General features: G+C 46.7%; 1 protein-coding gene across 1 annotated transcript in view; it reads right to left on the bottom strand.

Annotated features, from left to right (window-relative positions):
• Positions 1–307: 307 nt before the first annotated feature.
• The window catches only part of LOC140077604 (cytochrome P450 2B1-like), a 43,546-nt gene continuing 15,889 nt past the window's right edge, over positions 308–27,964 (bottom strand). The window contains exons 2-9 of the mRNA XM_072124893.1: positions 8,728–8,890; positions 8,497–8,646; positions 7,734–7,894; positions 7,423–7,599; positions 6,617–6,758; positions 6,230–6,414; positions 5,582–5,723; positions 308–647 (exon numbers count right to left, since the gene is read on the bottom strand). Of these exons, the coding sequence (XP_071980994.1) occupies positions 463–647; positions 5,582–5,723; positions 6,230–6,414; positions 6,617–6,758; positions 7,423–7,599; positions 7,734–7,894; positions 8,497–8,646; positions 8,728–8,890 (1,305 nt within the window). The 3' untranslated portion in view covers positions 308–462. The remainder of the gene's footprint in view (positions 648–5,581; positions 5,724–6,229; positions 6,415–6,616; positions 6,759–7,422; positions 7,600–7,733; positions 7,895–8,496; positions 8,647–8,727; positions 8,891–27,964) is intronic.

Raw genomic sequence — 27,964 nt, 5'->3', positions numbered from 1 at the left:
ACTCAGATATAGAACTGCTCCTGGCAAGACTCAAATGAGAAGGGAAGGGGGAGATATGGGGACGGGATGCACGGGAAAAACTGAGACACTGAACACATTGAAAATTGAGTGAACCCTCAGGAATAAATGTCAGTTTTTCACTGACCAAACCCTGATCGCCCCCTGATCAGACTCTGACGTGATCTGCAGCGCAAGTGTGATAAGTTATAAAATATTTAAAAATTATGATAAAAAATAATTTTAATATTTTTGTTACCATCGTTTTTAAATATTTTATTACTGATTTGTTACAAAGAAATGAAAAGGTGCCAAATGGTTATTTTTGGTCAAATGAGCCCCAGAAGTTGCGCTCACACCTATCATATTATTAAAGAAAATAAGAGATATTGAACCAGCTGCACAATATTTGAGCTTTCCCATAGATTTTTTCTTCTATATATATCTCATAACTGACTTAAAACTTTAATGCCGAGGAACTGCAGACATCTTGTAACTGGGTGGTAGGTGCCCGGTGCTACTAAACTCAGGACTTAGGTCTATTTTTCCTCTCGGCACCTCTGGGGTCATTGTAAACTTCTGGAGGAGAGTCGTCAGGAATAGGAAGAGTTCCATCTGAGCTAAGCCTTCTCCAGGACACATCCTTCTTCCTACAGAGAGACATGAGGAAGAGTTTTTTAGTCTTTGAACTTTTTGTCAACTTTCATACAAAACATTTTGGTAAAGAACTTGATCTTCCAATTAAATAAGTGGTTGCTAAAGATAATGGGACACATTTACTTACCCAGTCCTGTTGCGATCCCCGATCTGGACGGTCCTGCGAGAATGAAGTCCGGTGCGATTCACCAACATCATGCGCCAGAGATCCTGCATCTGTCGCTTCCCCGCTGTGGTCCGCAGGAGTGCACTTTCTTCTTCCCGGTGTATGTGAGTGCATTGTCTTGTGACACAATTTGCAATTTTAAATCCCGCGAGTTGTCTGAATCTGTCGGATCATCTGACGGCCCGCCCCCCCGATTTGTGTCGCGTGAAAGCCGGCGCCGATGCACCAAAATCCGTTTGCGTGCGCCAAAAACCCCTGTTAAATGCGCCACAACACGGAAATCGTCGGGAAACCCGATGAAAATGCGGTCCGTGGACCCTTAGTAAGTGAGCCCCATTGACTCTTGTCTTGACCAAGCACAGAAGACTACTATTATTTTGAACTTCTGCTTGAGTACACACTCATGTTTGATGATCCATTTTACCATCAGGTCAGGGGCACAATTATGGGGAGCCCCTGTCTTCCCTCAATTTGCTCCTGGGCTGGTGGGAGACCATGATCTGGACATCTGGCAAGATATCATCAGCCTTTGGTTCAACTTCCTTGTTGACATCTTCATCTTATGCAAAGGGGATGAATCCTCTTTGGAACATTTTTTAGCAATACTGAATGATAATGACCTGAACCTACAGTTTCACTTACAAGTTGAGTTGGACCTTTCTACTGTTTTTAGATGTCATGATCCAGAAATACACGAATTGGTACCTCAACACAAAGGTCTTTAGAAAAAAAGATTGTGACAAACAGCCTTCTCCATTGGGACAGTGCACATCCTAAAGAACTGAAAATGGGTATCCCAAAGGGGCAGCATCTGCGGGTACGCCATAAGTGCTCTATAAAGGTCAGCTTTAAACACCAGGCTGATGATTTACATGAAAGATTCACTCAAAAGGGGCTATCCGGATAGTATCCTCAGAAGATCATTTGGGGATGTTGTGTGCCGTGATGGTAGGTCTTTATTGGTACCCAGAAATGACAAAATAGCGATAAGTAAAGCAAGGGTAATTTATACATTAGATGAAGTGCATATGGATATTCAGAATATTCTGATACACCACTTGGACATCCTCATTCAGGATGACGATCTAAGGCAGTGATGGCGAACCTATGGCACGGGTGCCAGAGGCGGCACTCAGAGTCCTTTCTGTGGGCACCCGGGCCATTGCCCCAGCACACCAGACAGGACTCAAACAATCTTCCTGCAGTTCCAAGCAACTTAAAAGATGCTGCTTCCAGTCATATTTTGATACTTGGGACTATAGGAAGAGGGAGAATGAGTAGACAGGGCCGAATTATCTTTGGAGGACCTCCTGCTGGCCCCACGATTTTCTCTGTACAGAGGGACACTGCAAAGAAGCTAAAATTATGAAAATTTTCCATCTTTCTACTGTGTTACTGTCCTCAGGAGGCCAATATGATTGAAAATTGTTGAACAAGGAGCAATAAGTTACTGCTTTAATTTTTGGTTGGCACCTCGCGATAAATCAGGGGGGGTTTGGGTCGGAGTTTGGGCACTCGGCCGCTAAAAGGTTCGCCATCACTGATCTAAGGGAACTGTTAGGACCTATTCCCCTTATTATTTTTTTAAAAAGGGAGAAGCCTCAGAGACCGATTGGTGAAGAACCACTACATGAGACCCCCTCCTCTGGCCACGTTGGTTAATTAATGGACCACAGGGAACTTTTCGTTGTGATTCATCTCTGGCATGTGAACAAATATGGGCCAAAAGGAGTGGGAGGCGAGCTCCTCTGTAAATTCAGTGGGGTTTTGTACCTGACCCGATGCGATTGTCCTTTAGACTACATTGAAAAAACAAATCAAGAATTTAGGTGTAGAATTCGGGAGCCCTATAATGACATAAAAACCAAAAAGGAAACATGCACATGAGTGTCATGGTTGAAAACCACCGTGCAATGTGTTTAGTAGGAATACAATTGGTCCCCCCACCTCTACGGGGAGGGAATTGGGAAAAAACTGTTACAAGGGGAATGTCGCTGGATATATAGATTAAAGTCGGTGGCCCCTGATGGACTTAATGAAAATTTATGCCTGTTTTTTATAGAGCTAATTTGTGTTATACGGCAATAGTAGGTTATATTTGTGTTGGATATAACATTTTGGGTCGTGAACTGATATTAATTGGATCTAATACTATTCAGTTCTTGTTTCCGCAAAATGGATCTTTATAACATCATAGGTGTCTATTCCTAAATATGGCCATGTTGCATATGGTTTGGGGAAGTGGGACATTCCTTTATTAACACAGTTATATCATATTCTGGAGGGCGGCCAATAATATTGTTTCCCATTTTATTCCCAGGGTACCATCTAGATATACATTTTATGTAGTCCAAATGGATTCTACAACAGCCTTTTGGGGGTAATCCCAAACTTTTATTTTAGGGCTGTTTCTTACATTGAGAATCTGTATTCAATATATTATATTAAACTAAGCCCCCAAGTATTACCATTCACCGAGTCATGGGATGCTACAATTCGGTGACTGCTTTGTGCAGTGTCACCAGGATCGCAATTCAGCAAATCTCGTCGGGGTCGTTGTTAGGTCCCCATAGCAACATGACCTCACATCTGCCTTGACTCGACTCGACTTCCAGTTCAGGCTTGGAGATGGTTACTGTGTCCCGGGATCCTATTGGTATGTTCCTGCTGAATGTAGAAATTAATGGGCGGGGTATAGGGGATTTAAACTCACCGTGTACCCTCAACCAGGGCTATTGCTACTTTGAATTTCTGCCGGTCATGCTGAAAGTTATCTCCCTGATGAGCCATAGAATAAAGCTATGGCGAAACGTGTAGGAGTTGAGTAGAGATAGGGCTAGAGTGCAATATATGAGGAGGAAGGGAGACAGGACAATGGGGCTCATTTACTAAGGATCGCGTGATACACTTTTGTCGGACTGTGCACCTTTTTAGAGGATTACACGGTTTGGACAGGTATTTAACAGGTAAAAATACTCTGACCGGAGCTCTTTGGATGTTATCTTCGTCTTTGTATGTAGGTTTGACAGTTTCTGTCTACTCCAATCATAAAAAGTCCTTTAGTCATGTTTCCACAATGAAATATCCTCTGATGAGAATAGACCACTATTCAGACATATCGCTACGTTTCTTCGCCCCTCGATCCCACTACAATTGGCGGGTCGCTGTAAAGGTTTATGCATCAATAGCGTAGTATGTTTCAGCTGGTCTCAATTTATTCATTAAAATATACTTACAAACAAAAGTGTAAAATGCGCAGACGCCAGTCTCATATGTCCGTCCTATGAGAACCGGCATCTGGATTTTACTTTTATATGCGCATTTTACACTTTTGTTTGTAAGTATATTTTAACGAATAAATTGAGACCTGCGGAAACATACTACGCTATTTTTTGGCGCAGCTGGAATGTCTTCCATCGGGGGGCGGACGATCCGACTGATTCAGACTGAGCGCGGGATTTAAGATTCAAATTGTGTCGCAAGACAATGCACTTACATGCACCAGGAAGAAGAAGATGAACTCCGGGGACCTGAGCGGGGAAGCGACACATGCAGGATATCGGGCGCACGATCTTAGTGACTCCCCGCGCAGCGCATTATACACGGACAATGCACTTACATGCACCAGGAAGAAGAAGGTGAACTCCGGGGACCTGAGCGGGGAAGCGACACATGCAGGAAATCGGGCGCACGATCTTAGTGACTCCCCGCACAGCACATTATACACGGACAATGCACTTACATGCACCGGGAAGAAGAAGATGAACTCCGGGGACCTGAGCGGGGAAGCGACACATGCAGGATATCGTTCCCCCCAATCTGAGTGGATTGCGGCACTGGGCATTATACACGGACAATGCACTTTCTATGAACTCCAGGGACTGAGTAAGTTAATGGGGCACATTTACTTACCCGATCCTGCACGATCCCCGATCAGGACTGTCCGCCGGAATGCCCATCTGCTGCGATTCATGAAGATCGTGTGCCCGATTTCCTGCATGTGTCGCTTCCCTGATCAGGTCCGCCGGAGTTCACCATCTTCCTCCCGGTGTATTTAAGTGCTTGGCGTGTGACACAAATTTAAATGTTAAATCCCGCGTGTAGTCCGAATGAGTCGGATCGTCTGATTTGTGTCACGTGAAAGCCGGCGCGATTGCGACACAAAACGATTGCGTGTGACACAATCACAAAAGTCGGGAAACCCGAAAGAAAATGCGGCCGTGGGACCCTTAATAAATACGCCCCAATGAGCCCAATGAGTGCAATATTTATGCATATGAGACAGTGTGGTGCTGAATAAGGAGAGATTGCGGGAAAATAGGAGATTGTAGACTAGATACCTAGACCACAACTTCTCTACTACATTGCCGTTATTAAATGCTTCTCTAAGCCCCTTGTCCTTGTATGATTATCTCAATAGATGAGAAATTAGAGGGCTAACGGAAAAATTAAGTAAGTGCGGTTCATCTATTCGGTTTGTAGGAAAAGAGATCTGTTTTGTGAATTGAATTTCCTGCAGATGATGCCCCTCCCAACCCTTGAACATCATCACTTTGATGCCCAACATATAGGAAATAAGTGAGACACTTTCACAATGCACATCCCCCATTATTTAAGGAGTTTTTAATAAAAGTTACTTTTTATTAATCTCCACAATTGTCCCTACCCCTTTTCTATAGTTGACGTCAGCATTGGCTGCCACCGCAAGGTGACTATTGAATTGTTTTTGTACGGAAGTTACAAGCACAAAAGACATTTTACCTGCGGAGAATGGCATAAGGGCCGGATGTTTTTTTACTGTCCCATTATGATCCAAGAACCGATCCGGGGAGAAGACCTCTGGCTGATAAAACTGTTCAGGATCTTTCAGTACAGTAGTCAATAATGGGAACACATCTGTGCCCTAAAAGTTTAAGAAATATAGATTATATAGGAATATGTATGCTTATACTATGTAATGTAGGAATTGTCCTTCATTGCACATTGGATTGCTATAAGACAACAGTCCTGGTCCTCTTAAATGCTACCCTGGAATGGATCAAGACCAAAAAGACAATAGTAACGTCTATAAAGATGTCCAATCATACCATGGAATCAGTAGAATCAGGCAACCATTTGTAAGTAGATGTGGATTTCATTTGTTCTCACGAGAGATGAGACACCACCAGTGATGTTTGGCAGCGGATCATTCTTGCCCCATGAAGAAAACATTTGCTTGGCCATGCTAAGCAATTAGCCAAAGGAGTCAAAAGATATAGTTGTTGGCCACATTAGTGTTCAAGAACATCTAAGGTGTATGACCACTATTCCACAAGATGATGTTGACATAAGAAGGTCGAGTATACCAGGATAACTCATTTTCAGATACTTATTATACGTTTTGGCCTTTGACTTAAGCCACAGTTTTACCTTGGGAATGGTGTAACCTCGAAATGACACATCCTTTGTTGTAGAGCGAGGAACCCCAGTAGGAACAATATCACAGAACCTCTGGATCTCACAGATTACGGCTTCAGTGTAAGGCATCTTGGATCGATCCTCTACTGATGGGCAACGATCACCTATAACCCGATCAATTTCATCTTGGACTTTTTCTAAAAAGGAAATACATTTTACATGTAATGGTCAGAACACCTGCCAGTCGGAAATATTATACGATAACTAGCGAAGATGTAACGAGCTAGATATAGTTCTATTACTTACAATGATGATTCATTCAAAAAATTATCTTTAGAAAAGTCCACATAGTGACCAGTTTAAGCACAGTTTTGGCTGATACAGAAAAGCTAAATGTACCTTGAATTTCAGGATATTTTAGTAGCACTAGGAAACCATATCGAAGGGTGGTGCTGGTGGTCCCAGTCCCGGCAAAGAACAAGTTAATTACAGATACAACTAGATTCTCATTATGGAATTCTGAGGCCGGATTTTGTTTATCCTGTATAAAGGCAAATACAATATAATTTGTATGTTTTACAGTTACAGTTATGTAGCTTCCTAGGCTGAAAAGGATAGAGCATATGTTCATCCATTTTGAACAACTGTAGGGGCCTATTGTAGCTGTCTGGGGGCCTAAAAATTTAGTGGTTAGGAGACAAAAGGCAGTGCTGTGAAATGACTTGGGCATTTGTCCTTGCACCCTAGGGTGGAGACTTACCTGAGGTCCTCTTTGTATATAGTATACCATATGGAGGAAGTCCTGCAGTTTGACCCGAGTGTGTGGAAGTGGCAACCGATTGAGAAAGACAATTGTTGACCATAGGAAATTGTGACTGGATCAGCGCCAATGAGATTATTTTTGTACAGAAGTTTTATTAAGTCCACATTGGGATTGGTCAGATAATTAATGTTTCTTATTGAAGGGATTGCCCTTCTTCAGATGTCACGAGCCGAACACTTAGTATTGATGTTGACAAATAGGAGTCTGGACCATAAATCACCCAGATCTTCTGTTATGGAGGAGTCTTGCATGTTATACTACATACTGTATGTTATATATGGCATATTGGCATTGTCAGCCGTCATCTTCATGAAAGTTCAGTACAACAAAACCCTTCAAACTGCAAAGAAGAAGATTTGTCATTGGTTGAATTATTTCCTACCTGTTGCATCTTAACCAGGAAGCAATCAATAAAGTGTCTTGTAGAGTCTGGGTTAAGTGTTCTCATACTCTCATCCACTTGCCCTTGAACAAATGCTCTGAAATCAGTGAAATGCTGTAAACCCGTCTGGTGAGCACCAGGAATGAAGTGCATAAGTCGATGGAAGAAGTAGAAAATCTATGGTAATAAAATAGGTCATGTCAGTGAGATTACTTGAGCATCACTAAAAGAAATTGAGAAAATGCATTTGAGAATTTGCCAGAATTTAATCCATATGCTAAAAAACTTTAAGAAGTAGTGATGACACCCACCAAACCCTTTCCAGTATTCAGGTATCGATGAATGCGATGAATGTTTTTGAGAAGAGTCAGAAAATGTTCATCTTTGTAGTCAAACCTTTTCCCAAATACAATAGAGCAGATGATGTTGGATACGGCACAACCGAGGATGAAAGTGGGGTCAAACATTTGTCCTATTTAGATAAAAATTGAATATATCTTAATGTCTTAAGAATGATAGTTCACCAGTAAGATTACCCTCTAAACTTTTGGATTGAGCCTAAAGTGCTGCCATTTAATCTTTTATATTCATTCCCATATGTACAATGATTTTGTAGAAGATGTTGAAAGAAATGAAAGTTATGAATATAGGAACACAAAGATAGTTTGGAGGCTGTGGGACCATTCAAAAAATTTGTAGTGGACCTTCAAACCACACAAAAAGTATTCTTTTATTGGTAAAAACACCAGTGATAGTATAAAATATACACACAAATAAATAAGATCATTGCAACGCGTTTCGGGTATGCAACCCTTTTTCAAAGCATAGGATTATACAAAAACCTTGTATGTAATCGTGACCCTGGTGGCTAAGAATACAAATAGAAAGGGAGGTTGGAGATGTTTATAGACTAGAGTCTATATAATTTTGAGACCTAATTACCCGTGTAATTCCATGTAAATCTACCTACTTTTTTATTTCTACCCAAAAAGTCATTTTTAATTTCTACTCACAAAAAGCAGGACTAGCTACTTGTCAAAGGAGATGATTAAGGCTCATGAGATGTTTCCATACCTCTGTTTTTCCTAAATTCTTCCACAAGAAACGTCGCCTCTTCTTGAATTCTCTCTTCTATACTCCTCTTACCCATCCCAAAGTTTCTAAGGGTGGTAAGTGCAAAGCGTCTCATGTGTTTCCAGCGCTCGCCGTTGCTGACTGTGACTCCTAGAAGAGAAGATACTCATTGAGGTTCTGGAGTATGGCATCACATTCGCAAGAAAATTAACTAATGATATGACATCTTACCATATCCTTTCAGCGTATAGTCATACAACGGCAATCTTCCTCTTCCACTGAAGGCGTCTTTGTTGTCTATCAAGGCCTCTTTCACCGTATCATATCCACAAAGCATCACCACTGGTTGAGAATCAAAATGTACTGTGAATACTGGGCCATACTTCTTCTGTAACTGCAAAGACAACATTGAGGTCAAAAATCCACATTTGTAGTAAGAAAACCACCATGGATGGCAAGTCAAGCAAGTTTAAGTTGGTAGCTGAACAGCCAATACAGCAAATGTCCCTAGCTATTAGCCTTGGCTGTGATTGCCCAGAGGGACCCCTAGACAATTATAGCCAAGACTAGTTGGTAGGGGCGTCATTTTACAGTATTAGCCGTTCAGAAGCTCAGAGGCTCAGTGCTCATACCATCCATGATGCAAATCCATAGCATACTTATTCATACAATGTACAGGGGGGCAGGGCATCGTTATTGCCTCCCAAAACAATCTGATCAGTGGAGGTTTGACCACTGGGGCATTAACTATTCAGGAGAATCGGAGTCGCTTTGTCCATATTTAATGGATGGGAAAGTCAAGCATGGTCCTTTACACTGCAAAAGCCTGGACACAACTGCTTAAAATGCTGCATAAAAGTCATAATGGCCAGAAAAAGTGTTAATTCTCATGGAATCGCATTGTACTATTAATTGATGCAGAGTTTTTAAATGATTACTTACATTCTAACTAAAGAAATTCCTTCCTATTACAATGTTCACATGGGAACAGTAGACAGTAAAGCTCTAAACCGGGAACATTACTCTGTTACTCACTTCAGGTCAATGTCCCTGAATGGCGTCCAGTATTCATCTCTTCTAGAGATTAACCAAAGGAATTTTTGTCTCTTAAAAACAGCGCTACTCATGTCTATTGGTTGTTCTCAGTATTGCATCCTATTCCTTTTTACTTGAATAAGAATCAAGTACATAAATATATTCCAGCAATAAATATACCAAACACATAGATACTAGAGATGAGCGAGCACTAAAATGCTCGGGTACTCGTTATTCGAGACAAACTTTTCCCGATGCTCGAGTGCTCGTCTCGAATAACGAACCCCATTGAAGTCAATGGGAGACTCGAGCACTTTTCAAGGGGACCAAGGCTCTGCACAGGGAAGCTTGGCCAAACACCTGGGAACCTCAGAAAAGGATGGAAACACCACGGAAATGGACAGGAAACAGCAGGGGCAGCATGCATGGATGCCTCTGAGGCTGCTTAATCGTGCCATTATGCCAAAACTATGGGCAACAGCATGGCCATGACGGAGTGACCGAATGAGGCTAGATAGCATCTAAAACATCCAATAATTGACCCTGACACTATAGGGGACGGCATGCAGAGGCAGCGGCAGCAGCGGCAGGCTAGAGAGTGTCATGGCGACATACCCTAAATGGACTCAGGCTTCACCAAAGGAGGTGAGCAAGAAGCGCTGAAATGATTTCCTATGTGAACAAAAGGTTGACGGTATATTTAGTCGATAACACAGCATGGTGGCGACATAGTGACCAAGTTCCAAAACGTATCTGGTGAAACACCCGAAAAATGAGCATAACACAGCTCTTTTGATAAGGGGACGACATGTGGAGGCAGCCATGGAGACGACTTCCATGATTAAGAGCGACAGTATGGGGCATTCATATTGCGCTGCTATGATTGCAACTTCAGGTCTCCAGCATGGCGGCGACAGATGGGCCGAGTTTCACTATGTATCTGGTGAAACACCTGAAAATTCTGCCTGACACAGCTCGTTTGATAAGGGGATGATGTGCTGCATATCCTCTGGTGCTCCAGTGTCTGGGGTATAGAGAGTTGAAAGTTGCGCATGGAGACATTGGTGGACGCTGTGGAGGATCGTGGAGGCAAAATGGACAGGAAACAGCAGGGGCAGCATGCATGGATGCCTCTGAGGCTGCCTAATCTTGGGATGGAGCTGGCGGTCCACTGCCAGGCGAGCTTTCGCCTGTCCAAGCCCCTGTCTCTCGGCTCCTCCCCACCCAAAATGGGCCTGGGGGCCAGAAGCGTTTACTTTGAAAAAATTATAATTTTCAAAGCAGGCCGGGTCGTTTGAATATTTCACCTAGGAATAATGGAATAGCATAGTGGTTCTATTTTTAATTGTTTTTTCGGAAATGGTTCCATGATTAAGAGCGACAGTATGGGGCATCCATATTGCGCTGCTATGATTGCAACTTCAGGTCTCCAGCATGGCGGCGACAGATGGGCCAAGTTCCACTATGTATCTGGTGAAACACCTGAAAATTCTGCCTGACACAGCTCGTTTGATAAGGGGACGATGTATGGAGGCAGTGAACTAGTAGTAGATTAAAGGTGCTGCAGTTAAAACTATGTTAGTTGGATCTTGGGATGGAGCTGGCGCTCCGCTGCCAGGCGAGCTTTCGCCTATCCAAGCCCCTGTCTCTTGGCTACTCCCCAAACAGCACCTCTAAGAACCTTTTGTATAAGATCAAGTGTAGTAGTGTTCTTATAAGTTTGGGTTATGGCTGGTGAGGGGAATGTAAACAGATGCGCAAGAAGCGCTGAAATAATATCAGTAAATGACAAAAGTTTGCCAGTATATTTTGTGGATTACACAGCAGGGTGGCGACAAAGTTAACAAGTTTGATGTGGAAGCCATGAAAACAACTCAAAATTCCTCCTGACACAGCTCGTTTGATAAGGGGACCATGTATGGAGGCAGTGAACTAGTAGTAGATTAAAGGTGCTGCAGTTAAAACTATGTTAGTTGGATCTTGGGATGGAGCTGGCGCTCCGCTGCCAGGCGAGCTTTCGCCTATCCAAGCCCCTGTCTCTCGGCTACTCCCCAAACAGCACCTCTAAGAACCTTTTGTATAAGATCAAGTATAGTAGTGTTCTTATAAGTTTGGGTTATGGCGGGTGAGGGGAATGTAAACAGATGCGCAAGAAGCGCTGAAATAATATCGGTAAATAATAAAAGTTTGCCAGTATATTTTGTGGATTACACAGCAGGGTGGCGACAAAGTTAACAAGTTTGATGTGGAAGCCATGAAAACAACCCAAAATTCTGCCTGACACAGCTCGCTTGATAAGGGGACCATGTATGGAGGCAGCTATATGGACGACTTTTGGAGGCAGCTATGGCGATGACGTGTGGAGGTAGCAATGGAGACAATGCGTGGAGGCAGCTAAAAAGACGACGTGTGGAGGCTGCTATGGAGACAATTTAATTTGGATAGTGCCTGTAAGTGGCAGTCCAAAAAAGTTTTCAAACCAGAGGAGCAGGTAGGTGGTCCTCCAGAAAAATGAAATAAATTGAGTGCCTGTATGTGGCAGTCCAAAAAAGTTTTCAAACCAGAGGAGCAGGTAGGTGGTCCTCCAGAAAAATTAAATAGATTGAGTGCCTGTATGTGGCACTCCCAAAAATTGTTTAAAACAGAGGACCGGGTAGGTGGCCCTCCAGAAAAATGAAATACATAGAGTACTATTGCTACAGCCAGTTGGCCCTGGCAAAAAATAGCCTGTTTCCTCTGCTTTAGTGTACAAAGAGGAGGAGAAGGAGGACAATGAGGAGGAGGAGTGCATACATTATTCAGGTTGAGCTTCTTTCACCTGGTGGAGAATGGAAATCCTGAGAAATCCAGGCTTTATTCATCTTGATAAGCGTCAGCCTGTCAGCGCTGTCAGTCGACAGGCGTGTACGCTTATCGGTGATGATGCCACCAGCTGCACTGAAAACCCGCTCGGACAAGACGCTAGCGGCAGGGCAGGCAAGAACCTCCAAGGCGTATAGCGCCAGTTCGTGCCACATGTCCAGCTTTGAAACCCAGTAGTTGTAGGGAGCTGTGTGATCATTTAGGACGATGGTATGGTCAGCTACGTACTCCCTCACCATCTTTCTGTAAAGATCAGCCCTACTCTGCCGAGACTGGGGACAGGTGACAGTGTCTTGCGGGGGTGACATAAAACTGGCAAAGGTCTTGTAAAGCGTACCCCTGCCAGTGCTGGACAAGCTGCCTGCTCGCCTACTCTCCCTCGCTACTTGTCCCGCAGAAGTACGCCCTCTGCCGCTAGCGCTGTCAGAAGGGAAATACTGTTTCAGCTTGTGCACCAGGGCCTGCTGGTATTCATCCTCTCCAGGGATGAGAGTGGAAAGATTTTGCTTGTACCGTGGGTCCAGGAGAGTGAATACCCAGTAATCGGTGCTGGAATAAATTCTTTGAACACGAGGGTCACGGGATAGGCAGCCTAGCATGAAATCTGCCATATGCGCCAGAGTACCAACGTGCAAGAATTCACTCCCCTCACTGGCCTGACTCTCCATTTCCTCCTCCTCCAACTCCTCCAACTCCTCTTCTTCTGACCATACACGCTGAACAGTGAAGGACTGAACAATGGTCCCCTCTTCTGTCTCGCCAACATTCTCCTCCTCTTCCTCCTCATCCTCCTCCACCTCCTCCGATATGCGCTGAGAAACAGACCTAAGGGTGCTTTGGCTATCAACAAGGGAATCTTCTTCCCCCATCTCTTGTGACTAGCGCAAAGCTTCAGACTTCATGCTGACCAGAGAGTTTTTAAACAGGCCAAGCAGCGGGATGGTGAGGCTGATGATGGCGGCATCGCCACTGACCATCTGTGTTGACTCCTCAAAGTTACTAAGCACCTGACAGATATCAGACATCAAAGTCCACTCTTCATTGTAGACTTGAGGAAGCTGACTGACCTGACTACCAGTTCTTGTGGAAGTTGACATCTGGCAGTCTACAATCGCTCTGCGCTGCTGGTAAACTCTAGATAACATGGTTAATGTTGAATTCCACCTCGTGGGCACGTCGCACAACAGTCGGTGAGCGGGCAGTTGGAGGCGGCGCTGCGCTGCCCTGAGAGTGGCAGCATCTGTGCTGGACTTCCTAAAATGCGCACAGATGCGGCGCACCTTGGTGAGCAAATCAGACAGATTGGGGTATGTCTTGAGGAAACGCTGAACTATGAGATTTAACACATGGGCCAGGCATGGCACATGTGTCAGTCTGCCGAGTTGCAGAGCCGCCACCAGGTTACGGCCGTTGTCACACACAACCATGCCTGGCTTCAGGTTCAGCGGTGCCAGCCACAGATCAGTCTGTGCCGTGATGCCCTGTAATAGCTCTTGGGCGGTGTGCCTTTTATCGCCTAGGCTCGGCAGTTTGAGCACCGCCTGCTGTCGCTTAGCGAAGGCACTGCTGCTGTGCCTAGAGCTACCGACTGATGGCGCAATGCCCACGGATGGTAATTCGGAGGAGGAGGAGGGGTGGAAGACGGAGGAGGCATAGTAGGCCTTTGAGACCTGGACCGAGGTAGGCCCCGCAATCCTCGGCGTCGGCAGTATATGACCAGCCCCAGGGTCAGACTCGGTCCCAGCCTCCACCAAGTTAAGCCAATGTGCCGTCAGCGACATATAGTGGCCCTGCAGCACTCGTCCACGTGTCCGAAACGGCGTTGGTCAGGGCACGGATGATGTTGTCTGACACGTGCTTGTGCAGGGCTGTACCGGCACATCGGGAAAAGTAGTGGCGGCTGGGGACCGAATACCGAGGGGTGGCCGCCGCCATGAGGTTTCGAAAGGCATCGGTCTCTACCAGCCTATAGGGCAGCATCTCCAGGCTAAGCAGTTTGGAGATGTGGACGTTGAGGGCTTGGGCGTGTGGGTGGATTGCACTATACTTCTTTTTGCGCTCCAGCGTCTGGGGTATGGAGAGCTGAACGCTGGTTGATGCTGTGGAGGATCGTGGAGGCGAAGATGGGGTTTTCGCACGGGAGGTGTTTGGGCCTGGGTCCTGGGCAGGGGGCTGACTAGCAGACACAGAGGAAGGAGCAGTGGTGTGCCTGGCCGGAGGTGAACGGGCTTGGTGCCATTGAGTGGGGTGTTTAGCATTCATATGCCTGCCCATACTGGTGGTAGTTGAGCTACTAGTGGTGGAACCCCTGCTGATCCTGGTTTGGCACAGGTTGCACACCACAGTCCGTCGGTCCTCCGGTGTTTCTTTAAAGAACCTTCAGACTTTTGAAAATCTAGCCCTCGCCACGGGAGCTTGACTACGTGAAACATTTGGCGCTGATGCACCAGCTCTGGCCCTGCCTCTATGTCTGGCCACTGCCTCTTCCAACCTGTTCTTCTATTGGACTCGCGTCCGTCTCAGAAGCACTGTGTTCACCCGGCCTATCAACCCAGCTTGGGTCTGTCACCTCATCATCCTCCGATCCCCATCAGACTTTCTGCCCTGACAACAACTTCACCACTGTCTGACAACCGTGTCTCCTCATCGTCCGACACCTCTTTACACACTTCTTCCACTACGTCAATAATGTCATCATCACCCACAGACTGCGATCGGTGGAAAACCTGGGCATCGGAAAATAGCTCAGCAGCAACCGGACAAGTGGTTTGTGACTGTGGGAAGGGTCCAGAAAACAGTTCTTCAGAGTATGCCGGTTCAAATGCCAAATTTTCCTGGGAGGGGGCACACTGGGGGGAAGGAGGCTGAGGTGGAGGAGCTGGAGGAGTGCTGATTTCGGTGACATGGGTGGACTGCGTGGAAGACTGACTGGTGGACAAATGGCTAGAAGCATTGTCCGCAATCCACGACATCACCTCTTCGCACTGTTCTGGCCTCAACAGTTCTCTACCACGAGTCCCAGTAACTTGAGACATGATGAACCTAGGGAGTGTAGCTCTGCGGCGTTCCCCTGCTCCCTCATCAGCAGGTGGTGTCTCACCCCGCCCAAGACCACTGCAGTAGTTGGACGCCCACGTCCACGCCCTCGTCCTCTACCCCTAGCCCTCGGGTTAAACATTTTCCAAATTAAAGTGTAAACTTAAATTTTTTTTTTTTGAGGTGGATATGTGTGTCACTAAGAGCTAAACACAACGGTAGCAAGTCTCCCTGCAATTTCTCACAATATGGTACTAGCTGCACTACTAATGGCAGCAAGCCCAGCCACAGGCAAACAAAAAAAAGTAAAATAAAACGTTATTGTAGCCCTAAGAAGGGCTGTTGGGTTCTTGTAGAATCACTCCTGCCTAACACTATTCTAATAGAACACCCTAATTCTTTCCATGACCAGCAGCAGCTCTCTCCCAAGCGGCATCCAGACAGAGAATGATCCGAGCAGCGCAGGCAGTGGCTAGTCTATTCCAGGGTCACCTGATCTGGCCAGCCAACCACTGCTATCGACGTGTAAGGGTACCACGTCATGCTGGGTGGAGTGCAGAGTCTCCTGGCTTGTGATTGGCTCTGTTTCTGGCCGCCAAAAAGCAAAACGGCGGGAGATGCCATTTTCTCGAGCTGACGAAATACTCGTCCGAGCAACGAGCAGTTTCGAGTACACTAATGCTCGAACGAGCATCATGCTCGGACGAGTATGTTCGCTCATCTCTAATAGATACCAATTAGAGATGAGCGAACATACTCGTCCGAGCTTGATGCTCGATCGAGCATTAGCGTACTCGTAACTGCTCGTTGCTCGGACGAGTATTTCGCCCGCTCGAGAAAATGGCAGCTCCCGCCGTTTTGCTTTTTGGCGGCCAGAAACAGAGCCAATCACAAGCCAGGAGACTCTGCACTCCACCCAGCATGACGTGGTACCCTTACACGTAGATAGCAGTGGTTGGCTGGCCAGATCAGGTGACCCTGGGATAGACTAGCCGCTGCCCGCGCTGCTCGGATCATTCTCTGTCTGGATGCCGCTAGGGAGAGAGCTGCTGCTGCTCAGGGAAAGCGTTAGGGTGTTCTATTAGCTTACTGTTAGGCAGGAGTGATTCTAAAAGAACCCAACAGCCCTTCTTAGGGCTACAATAACGTTATATATTTTTTTTTTTTTTATTTGCAGCTAGTACCATATTGTGAGGAATTAGCAGGGGGACTTGCTACCGTTGTGTTTAGCTCTTAGTGACACACATATCCACCTCAAACACCAAAGTGGGAAAATTTATTAGGGGTTTGAGTAGAATTAGGCACAGTCTGCCAGTTTCTTTTTATTTTACGTTTATTTTTTTCATAACTCAGCGTCATCTCATCTGGCATAGTAGTGTGCTGTAATACTTGGCTAGAAAATAGCCATAGGAGAATACAAACGTCTTAATTACGCCTACAGTAGCGTTATATATATTTGATTTCTGGTTGATCTGCTGGTGGCTGTACTTGCTGCAGTGCATCTACTATCAAATTGGGAGCAATTTGGAGTCAAACTTGCGACCACTGTGTTTTAGTGACGCACATATCCATCGCAAAGACCGAAGTGGGAAAATTTATTAGGGCCCGGGGTTGTATTTCAATTAGGCACAGTCTGCCAGTTTCTTTTTATTTTACGTTTATTTTTTTCATAACTCAGCGTCATCTCATCTGGCATAGTAGTGTGCTGTAATACTTGGCTAGAAAATAGCCATAGGAGAATACAAACGGCTTACTTACGCCTACAGTAGCGTTATATATATTTGATTTCTGGTTGATCTGCTGGTGGCTGTACTTGCTGCAGTGCATCTACTATCAAATTGGGAGCAATTTGGAGTCAGACTTGCGACCACTGTGTTTTATTGACGCACATATCCATCGCAAAGACCGAAGTGGGAAAATTTATTAGGGCCCGGGGTTGTATTTCAATTAGGCACAGTCTGCCAGTTTCTTTTTATTTTACGTTTATTTTTTTCATAACTCAGCGTCATCTCATCTGGCATAGTAGTGTGCTGTAATACTTGGCTAGAAAATAGCCATAGGAGAATACAAACGTCTTAATTCCGCCTACAGTAGCGTTATATATATTTGATTTCTGGTTGATCTGCTGGTGGCTGTACTTGCTGCAGTGCATCTACTATCAAATTGGGAGCAATTTGGAGTCAGACTTGCGACCACTGTGTTTTAGTGACGCACATATCCATCGCAAAGACCGAAGTGGGAAAATTTATTAGGGCCCGGGGTTGTATTTCAATTAGGCACAGTCTGCCAGTTTCTTTTTATTTTACGTTTATTTTTTTCATAACTCAGCGTCATCTCATCTGGCATAGTAGTGTGCTGTAATACTTGGCTAGAAAATAGCCATAGGAGAATACAAACGGCTTACTTACGCCTACAGTAGCGTTATATATATTTGATTTCTGGTTGATCTGCTGGTGGCTGTACTTGCTGCAGTGCATCTACTATCAAATTGGGAGCAATTTGGAGTCAGACTTGCGACCACTGTGTTTTAGTGACGCACATATCCATCGCAAAGACCGAAGTGGGAAAATTTATTAGGGCCCGGGGTTGTATTTCAATTAGGCACAGTCTGCCAGTTTCTTTTTATTTTACGTTTATTTTTTTCATAACTCAGCGTCATCTCATCTGGCATAGTAGTGTGCTGTAATACTTGGCTAGAAAATAGCCATAGGAGAATACAAACGGCTTACTTACGCCTACAGTAGCGTTATATATATTTGATTTCTGGTTGATCTGCTGGTGGCTGTACTTGCTGCAGTGCATCTACTATCAAATTGGGAGCAATTTGGAGTCAGACTTGCGACCACTGTGTTTTAGTGACGCACATATCCATCGCAAAGACCGAAGTGGGAAAATTTATTAGGGCCCGGGGTTGTATTTCAATTAGGCACAGTCTGCCATTTCCTTTTTTATTTTACGTTTATTTTTTTCATAACTCAGCGTCATCTCATCTGGCATAGTAGTGTGCTGTAATACTTGGCTAGAAAATAGCCATAGCAATAGGATAGCATCGTTTGGTTTTAAAAACTAAAAAACACAAAAAAAAAACAAAAAAAAAAAAAAGTTAAAAACAAAATACAAGTTATAACTCTCATTTTCAAAATGTTTAACCCGAGGGCTAGGGGTAGAGGACGAGGGCGGGGACGTGGGCGTCCAACTACTGCAGGGGTCAGAGGCCGTGGTCCTGGGCGGGGTGAGACACCACCTGCTTATGAGGGAGCAGGGGAACGCCGCAGAGCTACACTCCCTAGGTTCATGTCTGAAGTTACTGGGAATCGTGGTAGAGCACTGTTGAGGCCAGAACAGTGCGAACAGGTGATGTCGTGGATTGCCGACAATGCTTCGAGCAATTTGTCCACCAGTCAGTCTTCCACGCAGTCCACCCATGTCACCGAAATCGGCACTCCTCCAGCTCCTGCACCTCAGCCTCCTCCCCCCCAGTCTGCCCCCTCCCAGCAAAATTTGCCATTTGAACCGGCATACTCTGAGGAACTGTTTTCTGGACCCTTCCCACAGTCACAAACCACTTGTCCGGTTGCTGATGAGCAATTTTCCGATGCCCAGGTTTTCCACCAGTCGCAGTCTGTGGGTGATGATGACCTTGTTGACGTAGTGGAAGAAGTGTGTAAAGAGGTGTCCGACGATGAGGAGACACGGTTGTCAGACAGTGGGGAAGTTGTTGTCAGGGCAGGAAGTCCGAGGGGGGAGCAGACTGAGGGATCGGAGGATGATGAGGTGACAGACCCAAGCTGGGTTGAGAGGCCGGGTGAACACAGTGCTTCTGAGACGGAGGAGAGTCCTCGACCAGAACAGGTTGGAAGAGGCAGTGGTGGGGCCAGACGGAGAGGCAGGGCCAGAGCTGGTGCATCAGCGCCAAATGTGTCAACTAGTGAAGCTCCCGTGGCGAGGGCTCCTGCGGCGAGGGCTAGATTTTCAGAAGTCTGGAGGTTCTTTAAGGAAACACCGGATGACCGACGGACTGTGGTGTGCCACATTTGCCAGACCAGGATCAGCAGGGGTTCCACCACTACTAGCTTAACTACCACCAGTATGCGCAGGCATATGAATGCTAAACACCCCACTCAGTGGCAACAAGCGCGTTCACCTCCGGCCGTGCACACCACTGCTCCTTCCCCTGTGTCAGCTGATAGTCAGCCCCCTGCCCAGGACCCTGCCACAAAAACCCCATCGTCACCTCCACGATCCTCCACAGCATCCACCAGCGTTCAGCTCTCCATACCCCAGACGCTGGAGCGGAAACGCAAATATAGTGCAACCCACCCGCACGCCCAAGCCCTTAATGTGCACATCTCCAGATTGCTAAGCCTGGAGATGCTGCCCTATAGGCTAGTAGAGACCGAGGCCTTTCGCAGCCTCATGGCGGCGGCCGCCCCTCGGTATTCGGTCCCCAGCCGCCACTACTTTTCCCGATGTGCCGTCCCAGCCCTGCACCAGCACGTGTCAGACAACATAATCCGTGCCCTGACCAACGCCGTTTCTGACAAGGTCCACCTGACCACGGACACGTGGACGAGTGCTGCCGGGCAGGGCCACTATATATCTCTGACGGCACATTGGGTTAACTTGGTGGAGGCTGGGACCGAGTGTGACCCTGCGGCTGGTCATATACTGCCGACGCCGAGGATTGCGGGGCCTACCTCGGTCCAGGTGTTTGAGGCCTACTATGCCTCCTCCTCCTCCCACCCCTCCTCCACCTCCTCCTCCGAACGACCATCCGAGGGCATGGCGCCATCAGTCGGTAGCTCTAGGCACAGCAGCAGTGCCGTCGCTAAGCGACAGCAGGCGGTGCTCAAACTGCTGAGCCTAGGCGATAAAAGGCACACCGCCCAAGAACTATTACAGGGCATCACGGCGCAGACTGATCTGTGGCTGGCACCGCTGAACCTGAAGCCAGGCATGGTTGTGTGTGACAACGGCCGTAACCTGGTGGCGGCTCTGCAACTCGGCAGACTGACACATGTGCCATGCCTGGCCCATGTGTTAAATCTGATAGTTCAGCGTTTCCTCAAGACATACCCCAATCTGTCTGATTTGCTCACGAAGGTGCGCCGCATCTGTGCGCATTTCAGGAAGTCCAGCACAGATGCTGCCACTCTCAGGGCAGCGCAGCGCCGCCTCCAACTGCCCGCTCACCGACTGTTGTGCGACGTGCCCACGAGGTGGAATTCAACACTGACCATGTTATCCAGAGTTTACCAGCAGCGCCGAGCGATTGTAGACTGCCAGATGTCAACTTCCACCAGAACTGGTAGTCAGGTCAGTCAGCTTCCTCAAGTCTACAATGAGGAGTGGACGTGGATGTCTGATATCTGTCAGGTGCTGAGTAACTTTGAGGAGTCAACACAGATGGTCAGTGGCGATGCCGCCATCATCAGCCTCACCATCCCGCTGCTTGGCCTGTTGAAAAACTCTCTGGTCAGCATGAAGTCGGAAGCTTTGCGCTCCTCACAAGAGACAGGGGAAGAAGATTCCCTTGTTGATAGCCAAAGCACCCTTAGGTCTGTTTCTCAGCGCATATCGGAGGAGGTGGAGGTGGAGGAGGATGAGGAGGAAGAGGAGGAGAATGTTGGCGAGACACAAGAGGGGACCATTGTTGAGTCCTACACTGTTGAGCGTGTATGGGCAGAAGAAGAGGAGTTGGAGGAGTTGGAGGAGGAGGAAATGGACAGTCAGGCCAGTGAGGGGAGTGAATTCTTACGCGTTGGTACTCTGGCGCATATGGCAGATTTCATGCTAGGCTGCCTATCCCGTGACCCTCGCGTTCAAAGAATTTATTCCAGCACCGATTACTGGGTGTTCACTCTCCTGGACCCACGGTACAAGCAAAATCTTTCCACTCTCATCCCTGGAGAGGAAAGGAGTGTGAGAATGCATGAATACCAGCAGGCCCTGGTGCACAAGCTGAAACAGTATTTCCCTTCTGACAGCGCTAGCGGCAGAGTGCGTAGTTCTGCGGGACAAGTAGCGAGGGAGAGTAGGCGAGCAGGCAGCTTGTCCAGCACTGGCAAGGGTACGCTTTACAAGGCTTTAGCCAGCTTTATGTCACCCCAGCAAGACACTGTCACCTGTCCCCAGTCTCGGCAGAGTAGGGCTGATCTTTACAGAAAGATGGTGAGGGAGTACGTAGCTGACCATACCATCGTCCTAAATGATCACACAGCTCCCTACAACTACTGGGTTTCAAAGCTGGACATGTGGCACGAACTGGCGCTGTACGCCTTGGAGGTTCTTGCCTGCCCTGCCGCTAGCGTCTTGTCAGAGCGGGTTTTCAGTGCAGCTGGTGGCATCATCACCGATAAGCGTACACGCCTGTCGACTGACAGCGCTGACAGGCTGACGCTTATCAAGATGAATAAAGCATGGATTTCTCCTAATTTCAAATCTCCAGCAGGTGAAGGAAGCTCAACCTGAATAATTTATCCACTCCTCCTCCTCCTCATTTTCCTCCTTCTCCTCCTCTTTCTACAGTAAAGCAGAGGAAACTGGCTGTTTTTTGACAGGGCCCACTGGCTCTTGCTATAGTACTTTATGCATTTAATTTTTCTGGAGGGCCACCGACACGGTCCTCTGTTTTAAACAATTTTTGGGAGTGCCACATACAGGCACTCAATCTATTCAATTTTTCTGGAGGGCCACCTTTCCGGTCCTCTGTTTTAAACAATTTTTTGGGACTGCCACATACAGGCACTCAATCTATTCCATTTTTCTGGAGGGCCACCTACCTGCTCCTCTGGTTTGAAAAATTTTTTGGACTGCCACATACAGGCACTCAATCTATTCCATTTTTCTGGAGGGCCACCTACCTGCTCCTCTGGTTTAAAAACTTTTTTGGACTGCCACATACAGGCACTCAATCTATTCCATTTTTCTGGAGGGCCACCTACCTGCTCCTCTGGTTTGAAAAATTTTTTGGACTGCCACATACAGGCACTATCCAAATTGAATTGTCTCCATAGCAGCCTCCACACGTTGTCTCCATTGCTACCTCCAAAAGTCGTCCATATAGCTGCCTCCATACATCGTCCCTTTATCAAACGAGGTTTGTCAGGCCAAAATTTGGGTTGTTTTCATGGATTCCACATCAAAGTTGTTAACTTTGTCGCCACCCTGCTGTGTTATCCACAAAATACACTGGCAAACTTTTACCATTTACGGATATTATTTCAGCGCTTCTTGCGCATCTGTTTACATTCCCCTCACCCGCCATATCCTAAACTTATAAGAACGCTACTACACTTGATCTTATACAAAAGGTTCTTAGAAGTGCTGTTTGGGGAGTAGCCTAGAGACAGGGGCTTGGATTGGCGAAAGCTCGCCTAGCAGCGGAGCGCCAGCTCCATGCGCATCATGCGCTTCTTGCGCATCTGTTTACATTCCCCTCACCCACCATATCCTAAACTTATAAGAACGCTACTACACTTGATCTTATACAAAAGGTTCTTAGAAGTGCTGTTTGGGGAGTAGCCTAGAGACAGGGGCTTGGATTGGCGAAAGCTCGCCTAGCAGCGGAGCGCCAGCTCCATGCGCATCATGCGCTTCTTGCGCATCTGTTTACATTCCCCTCACCCGCCATATCCCAAACTTATAAGAACGCTACTACACTTAACTTGGTGCAGGCTGGGACCGAGTCTGACCCTGGGGCTGGTCATATACTGCCGACGCAGAGGATTGCGGGGCCTACCTCGGTCCAGGTCTCAAAGGCCTACTATACCTCCAAATCCTCCCACCCCTCCTCCACCTCCTCCTCCTCCGAATTACCATCCGTGGGCATGGCGCCATCAGTCGGTAGCTCTAGGCACAGCAGCAGTGCCGTTGCTAAGCGACAGCAGGCGGTGCTCAAACCGCTGAGCCTAGGTGATAAAAGGCACACCGCCCAAGAGCTATTGCAGGGCATTCCACATCAAACTTGTTAACTTTGTCGCCACCCTGCTGTGTAAGCCACAAAATATACTGGAAAACTTTTTTCATTTACGGATATTATTTCAGCGCTTCTTGTGCAGATGTTTACATTCCCCTCACCCGCCATATCCCAAACTTATAAGAACGCTACTACACTTGATCTTATCCGAAAGGTTCTTAGAAGTGCTGTTTGGGGAGTAGCCTAGAGACAGGGGCTTGGATTGGCGAAAGCTCGTCTGGCAGCGGAGCGCCAGCTCCATGCCAAGAACCAACTAACATAGTTTTAACTGCAGTACCTTTAATCTACTACTAGTTCACTGCCTCCATACATCGTCCCCTTATCAAACGAGCTGTGTCAGGCAGAATTTTGGATTGTTTTCATGGCTTCCATGTTAACTTTGTCGCCACCCTGCTGTGTAATCCACAAAATATACTGGCAAACTTTTATCATGTACCAATATTATTTGAGCGCTTCTTGCTCACCTTCTTTGGTTCCTCTCTGCTACCCATTGGTTTGAAACCTGAGTCCATTTAGGGTATGTCGCCATGCCACTCTCTAGCCTGCCGCTGCTGCCGCTGCCTCTGCATGCCGTCCCCTATAGTGTCAGGGTCAATTATTGGATGTTTTAGATGCTATCTAGCTTCATTCTGTCACTCTGTCATGGCCATGCTGTTGCCCATAATTTTGGCATAATGGTGCGATTAAGCAGCCTCAGAGGCATCCATGCATGCTGCCCCTGCTGTTTCCTGTCCATTTCCGTGGTGTTTCCATCCTTTTCTGAGGTTCCCAGGTGTTTGGCCAAGCTTCCCTGTGCAGAGCCTTGGTCCCCTTGAAAAATGCTCGAGTCTCCCATTGACTTCAATGGGGCTCGTTATTCGAGACGAGCACTCGAGCATCGGGAAAAGTTCGTCTCGAATAACGAGTACCCGAGCATTTTAGTGCTCGCTCATCTCTAATACCAATGACTGGGCCGCACATATAAATATTTACCAGCATTGAATAAACAGCACATAAAAATAGATAAAAATCCAGAGTCTTTAATGTTTAAAATGTTTTCACCCCACAATCCCCAGCATGTCGTTGTAAGGTATTTATTTGGTATGCTCGCCTGCTGCTTGCCAGGTGGTTATTGGATGATGAGTTGTCCCCACAGTCCTGATTGTGGAGCTTGCTGAATACCTAGGCATACAGCAGGGCTCATATACTGTATAACACCCCAGATGAAGTGGGACAAATATGCAGCTTGATAAACCTCTCCCATTGGGACTTATTTACTAAGGGTCAGCGGATCCCACTTTTGTTGAATTTTCCACAGGATAGGACCTAACTTGCTGATCAGTGGGGGTCTCAGTGATTAGACCCCTCTACAGATCACATAACATGGGGCCTGATGGGGTCCAAGGTACGTCTGTAGGACCCCTTGTCGTCCATGAGACTAGTGGAGCAGACGGTCAGGCATGTATGTTCTGTTCCGTTCATCTCTATGGAGCTGACGCAGATGGAGTGTACACCCGACTGTATAAGAAGGGTACACACGGACTGTTGGTGTCCATAGTTCTTTATTCAGGTACAAACGGGGTTAATCATGCACTTTAGGAAGGGGGTGGGATGTTCTGTTTCCCATGATGCAGAGTTTTCCCCTCCCTCTCCCAGTAGTCACTTTAGGATATAAATGGGGGTTGTGGTCTAGGGTAGGCCTCTTTGAACTTCACCTCAAGCTTCCCTCCCTCCCCTTTTTTGTTTTGTATTTTATACTGTTCTCTGTTGCTGCTATGTTATGTTGGATTTGTTATACTGTTATATATTTAAAGTCACAGCTAGCGGAAAAAGGAGATGAGTGTGTACCAGGTGGACGACTTGCCAGTCGGGAGTCCGGCTGGGCATACCGCTCCTGGTGGTGGTGTGAAAATAATATTTACCGTTGGTGCCTTATAAAACCTGATGGCTTAAATTGGCCAAGCTGTTTGCCACAAGGATGCGCCATTAAAATATGCTGTGACCGTTTTACACCCAACAACAAGCCTCTGCCTGCGTTTCTTTGAAGGGTGGGTGGTATGTTTGGTTATTATGTTGCCAAAGTGCACTTTCTAAGTTATTTAAGTGTAAATGGGTTTACTACCAATAGTCTTGCCGAACGGCGCACATCCTCACTACGCTGTTATCTTTATTGCCATCAAGGAGAACAACGGAGATACAGAACATCGCTGCAGAATCAAGTAAGATATATGTGATCTATTCCTCAGGAAACCTAAACAACACTGGTGGAGGTCTCATTTAGGTGGGGGTAGTACTTGCACTTCCTTACTGTCCATATAATCTAGGGTGTTATATGTCATAACATTCCCCAAATGATGTAATTATTTCTTGCTATCCCAATGTTCATTTATACAGAATCTTTTCCTACTGATATTATAGCACGTGTGAGCATTTATCCATTTACTTGTTTGTAACAAAATTGGCATTTGTACATCGCTATAGTTAGTGCTGTTGGTCCCTACCACCACCTTGTCAGGCTTCAGGGGTAGTGAACCACCTGGACCAACGTGGATGATGGCGTCAGCCGACACCTGGGACCGGAATCTAAGTTTACCCGGTTTTCACCAGAGCCTGCCGCAAAGCGGGTTGGACTTGTTGCGGTGTGCTATCTCCATGTGGTTCCACAGGTGCGACTTTGTGGCAGCCAAGGCGAGATACAGAGTCAGCAGGCAGGTTCGGGGTCGGGGAGAGGCAGGAGGTCAAGACAGGCGGCAAAGGTTCAGGGTCAGAGGCTGAGCAGATGGTCAGGACAGGTAAACGGCAACTGGTCTTTGGTCACAATGGGAGATCCAATCACAGGCACATGGAACAAGACTAAGCTTTCTCGACGGCATAGAGCATGAAGATCCGGCAGGGAATGCTCGGAAAACGCCGGCTTTAACCATTTCCTGAAAGGACCAGCACCAATCAGCGGTGCGCTGGCCCTTTAAATATTTTGAAGCCAGGGAACGCGCCTACATGGCCGCCCAACGGGGGTCAGGAACTAGGAGAGGTAAGACCGTAGTGTGGGGCGCAGTGGCACATGGAGGATCACGGGTCGGGGGAGCACCCATGACACACAGGGCCGGATTAAGGTTGGTGGGGGCCCCTGGGCGCAAAAAATGGTGGGGGCCCCCATGGTATGTAGTCCAGTTAGGGTACAGCAATCGCTATATATCCCACCCCCCCCCACTGATAACTATATACAGCTCCCGGTATTCACTAAATACAGCTCCCAGTAATCACTGTATACAGCTGCCAGCAATAACTGTATACAGATCCCCCCAGCATTCACTATATACAGCCCCCAGAAATCACTATATACAGCTCCCCCAGCAATCACTGTATACAGCTCCCAGTAATTATATACAGCTCCCCCCAGCAACCACTATGTACAGCTCCCCCAGCAATCACTATATACAGTTCCCCAGCAATCACTATATACAGCTCCCCCTGCAATCACTATATACAGCTCCTCCAGCTATCACTATATACAGCTCTCCCAGCAATCACTATATACAGCTCCCCCAGCAATCACTATATACAGCTCCTCCAGTAATCACTATATACAGCTCCCCCAGCAATCACTGTATACAGCTCCCAGTAATTATATACAGCTCCCCCCAGCAACCACTATGTACAGCTCCCCCAGCAATCACTATATACAGTTCCCCAGCAATCACTATATACAGCTCCCCCTGCAATCACTATATACAGCTCCTCCAGCTATCACTATATACAGCTCTCCCAGCAATCACTATATACAGCTCCCCCAGCAATCACTATATACAGCTCCTCCAGTAATCACTATATACAGCTCCTCCAGTAATCACTATATACAGCTCCCCCAGCAATCACTATATACAGTTCCCCAGCAATCACTATATACATCTCCCCCTGCAATCACTATATACAGCTCCTCCAGCTATCACTATATACAGCTCTCCCAGCAATCACTATATACAGCTCCCCCAGCAATCACTATATACAGCTCCCCCAGCAATCACTATATACAGCTCCTCCAGTAATCACTATATACAGCTCCCCCAGCAATCACTGTATACAGCTCCCAGTAATTTTATACAGCTCTCCCCAGCAACTATATACAGCTCCCCCAGCAACTATATACATCTTCCCCCAGCAATCACTGTATACAGCTCCCCCAGCTATCACTATATACAGCTCCCCCAGCAACCACTATATACAGCTCCTCCAGCAATCTCTATATACAGCTCCCCCAGCAATCACTATATACAGCTCCCCCAGCAATCACTGTATACAGCTCCCCCCAGCAATCACTATATACAGCTCCTCCAGCAATCACTATATACAGCTCCCCCAGCAATCATTATATACAGTTCCCCCAGCAATCACCGTATACAGCTCCCAGTAATCATTATATACAGCTCCCCCAGCAACCACTATATACAGCTCCCCCAGCAATCACTGTATACAGCTCCCCCAGCAATCACTATATACAGTTCCCCCCAGCAACCACTGTATACAGCTCCCCCAGCAATCACTATATACAGCTCCCCCAGCAATCACTATATACAGCTC

The sequence above is a fragment of the Engystomops pustulosus genome, chromosome 9 (genome assembly GCF_040894005.1).
Source record: "Engystomops pustulosus chromosome 9, aEngPut4.maternal, whole genome shotgun sequence".
NCBI classification, from domain to species: domain Eukaryota; kingdom Metazoa; phylum Chordata; class Amphibia; order Anura; family Leptodactylidae; genus Engystomops; species Engystomops pustulosus.
This window is presented reverse-complemented; position numbering and strand designations above follow the sequence as displayed.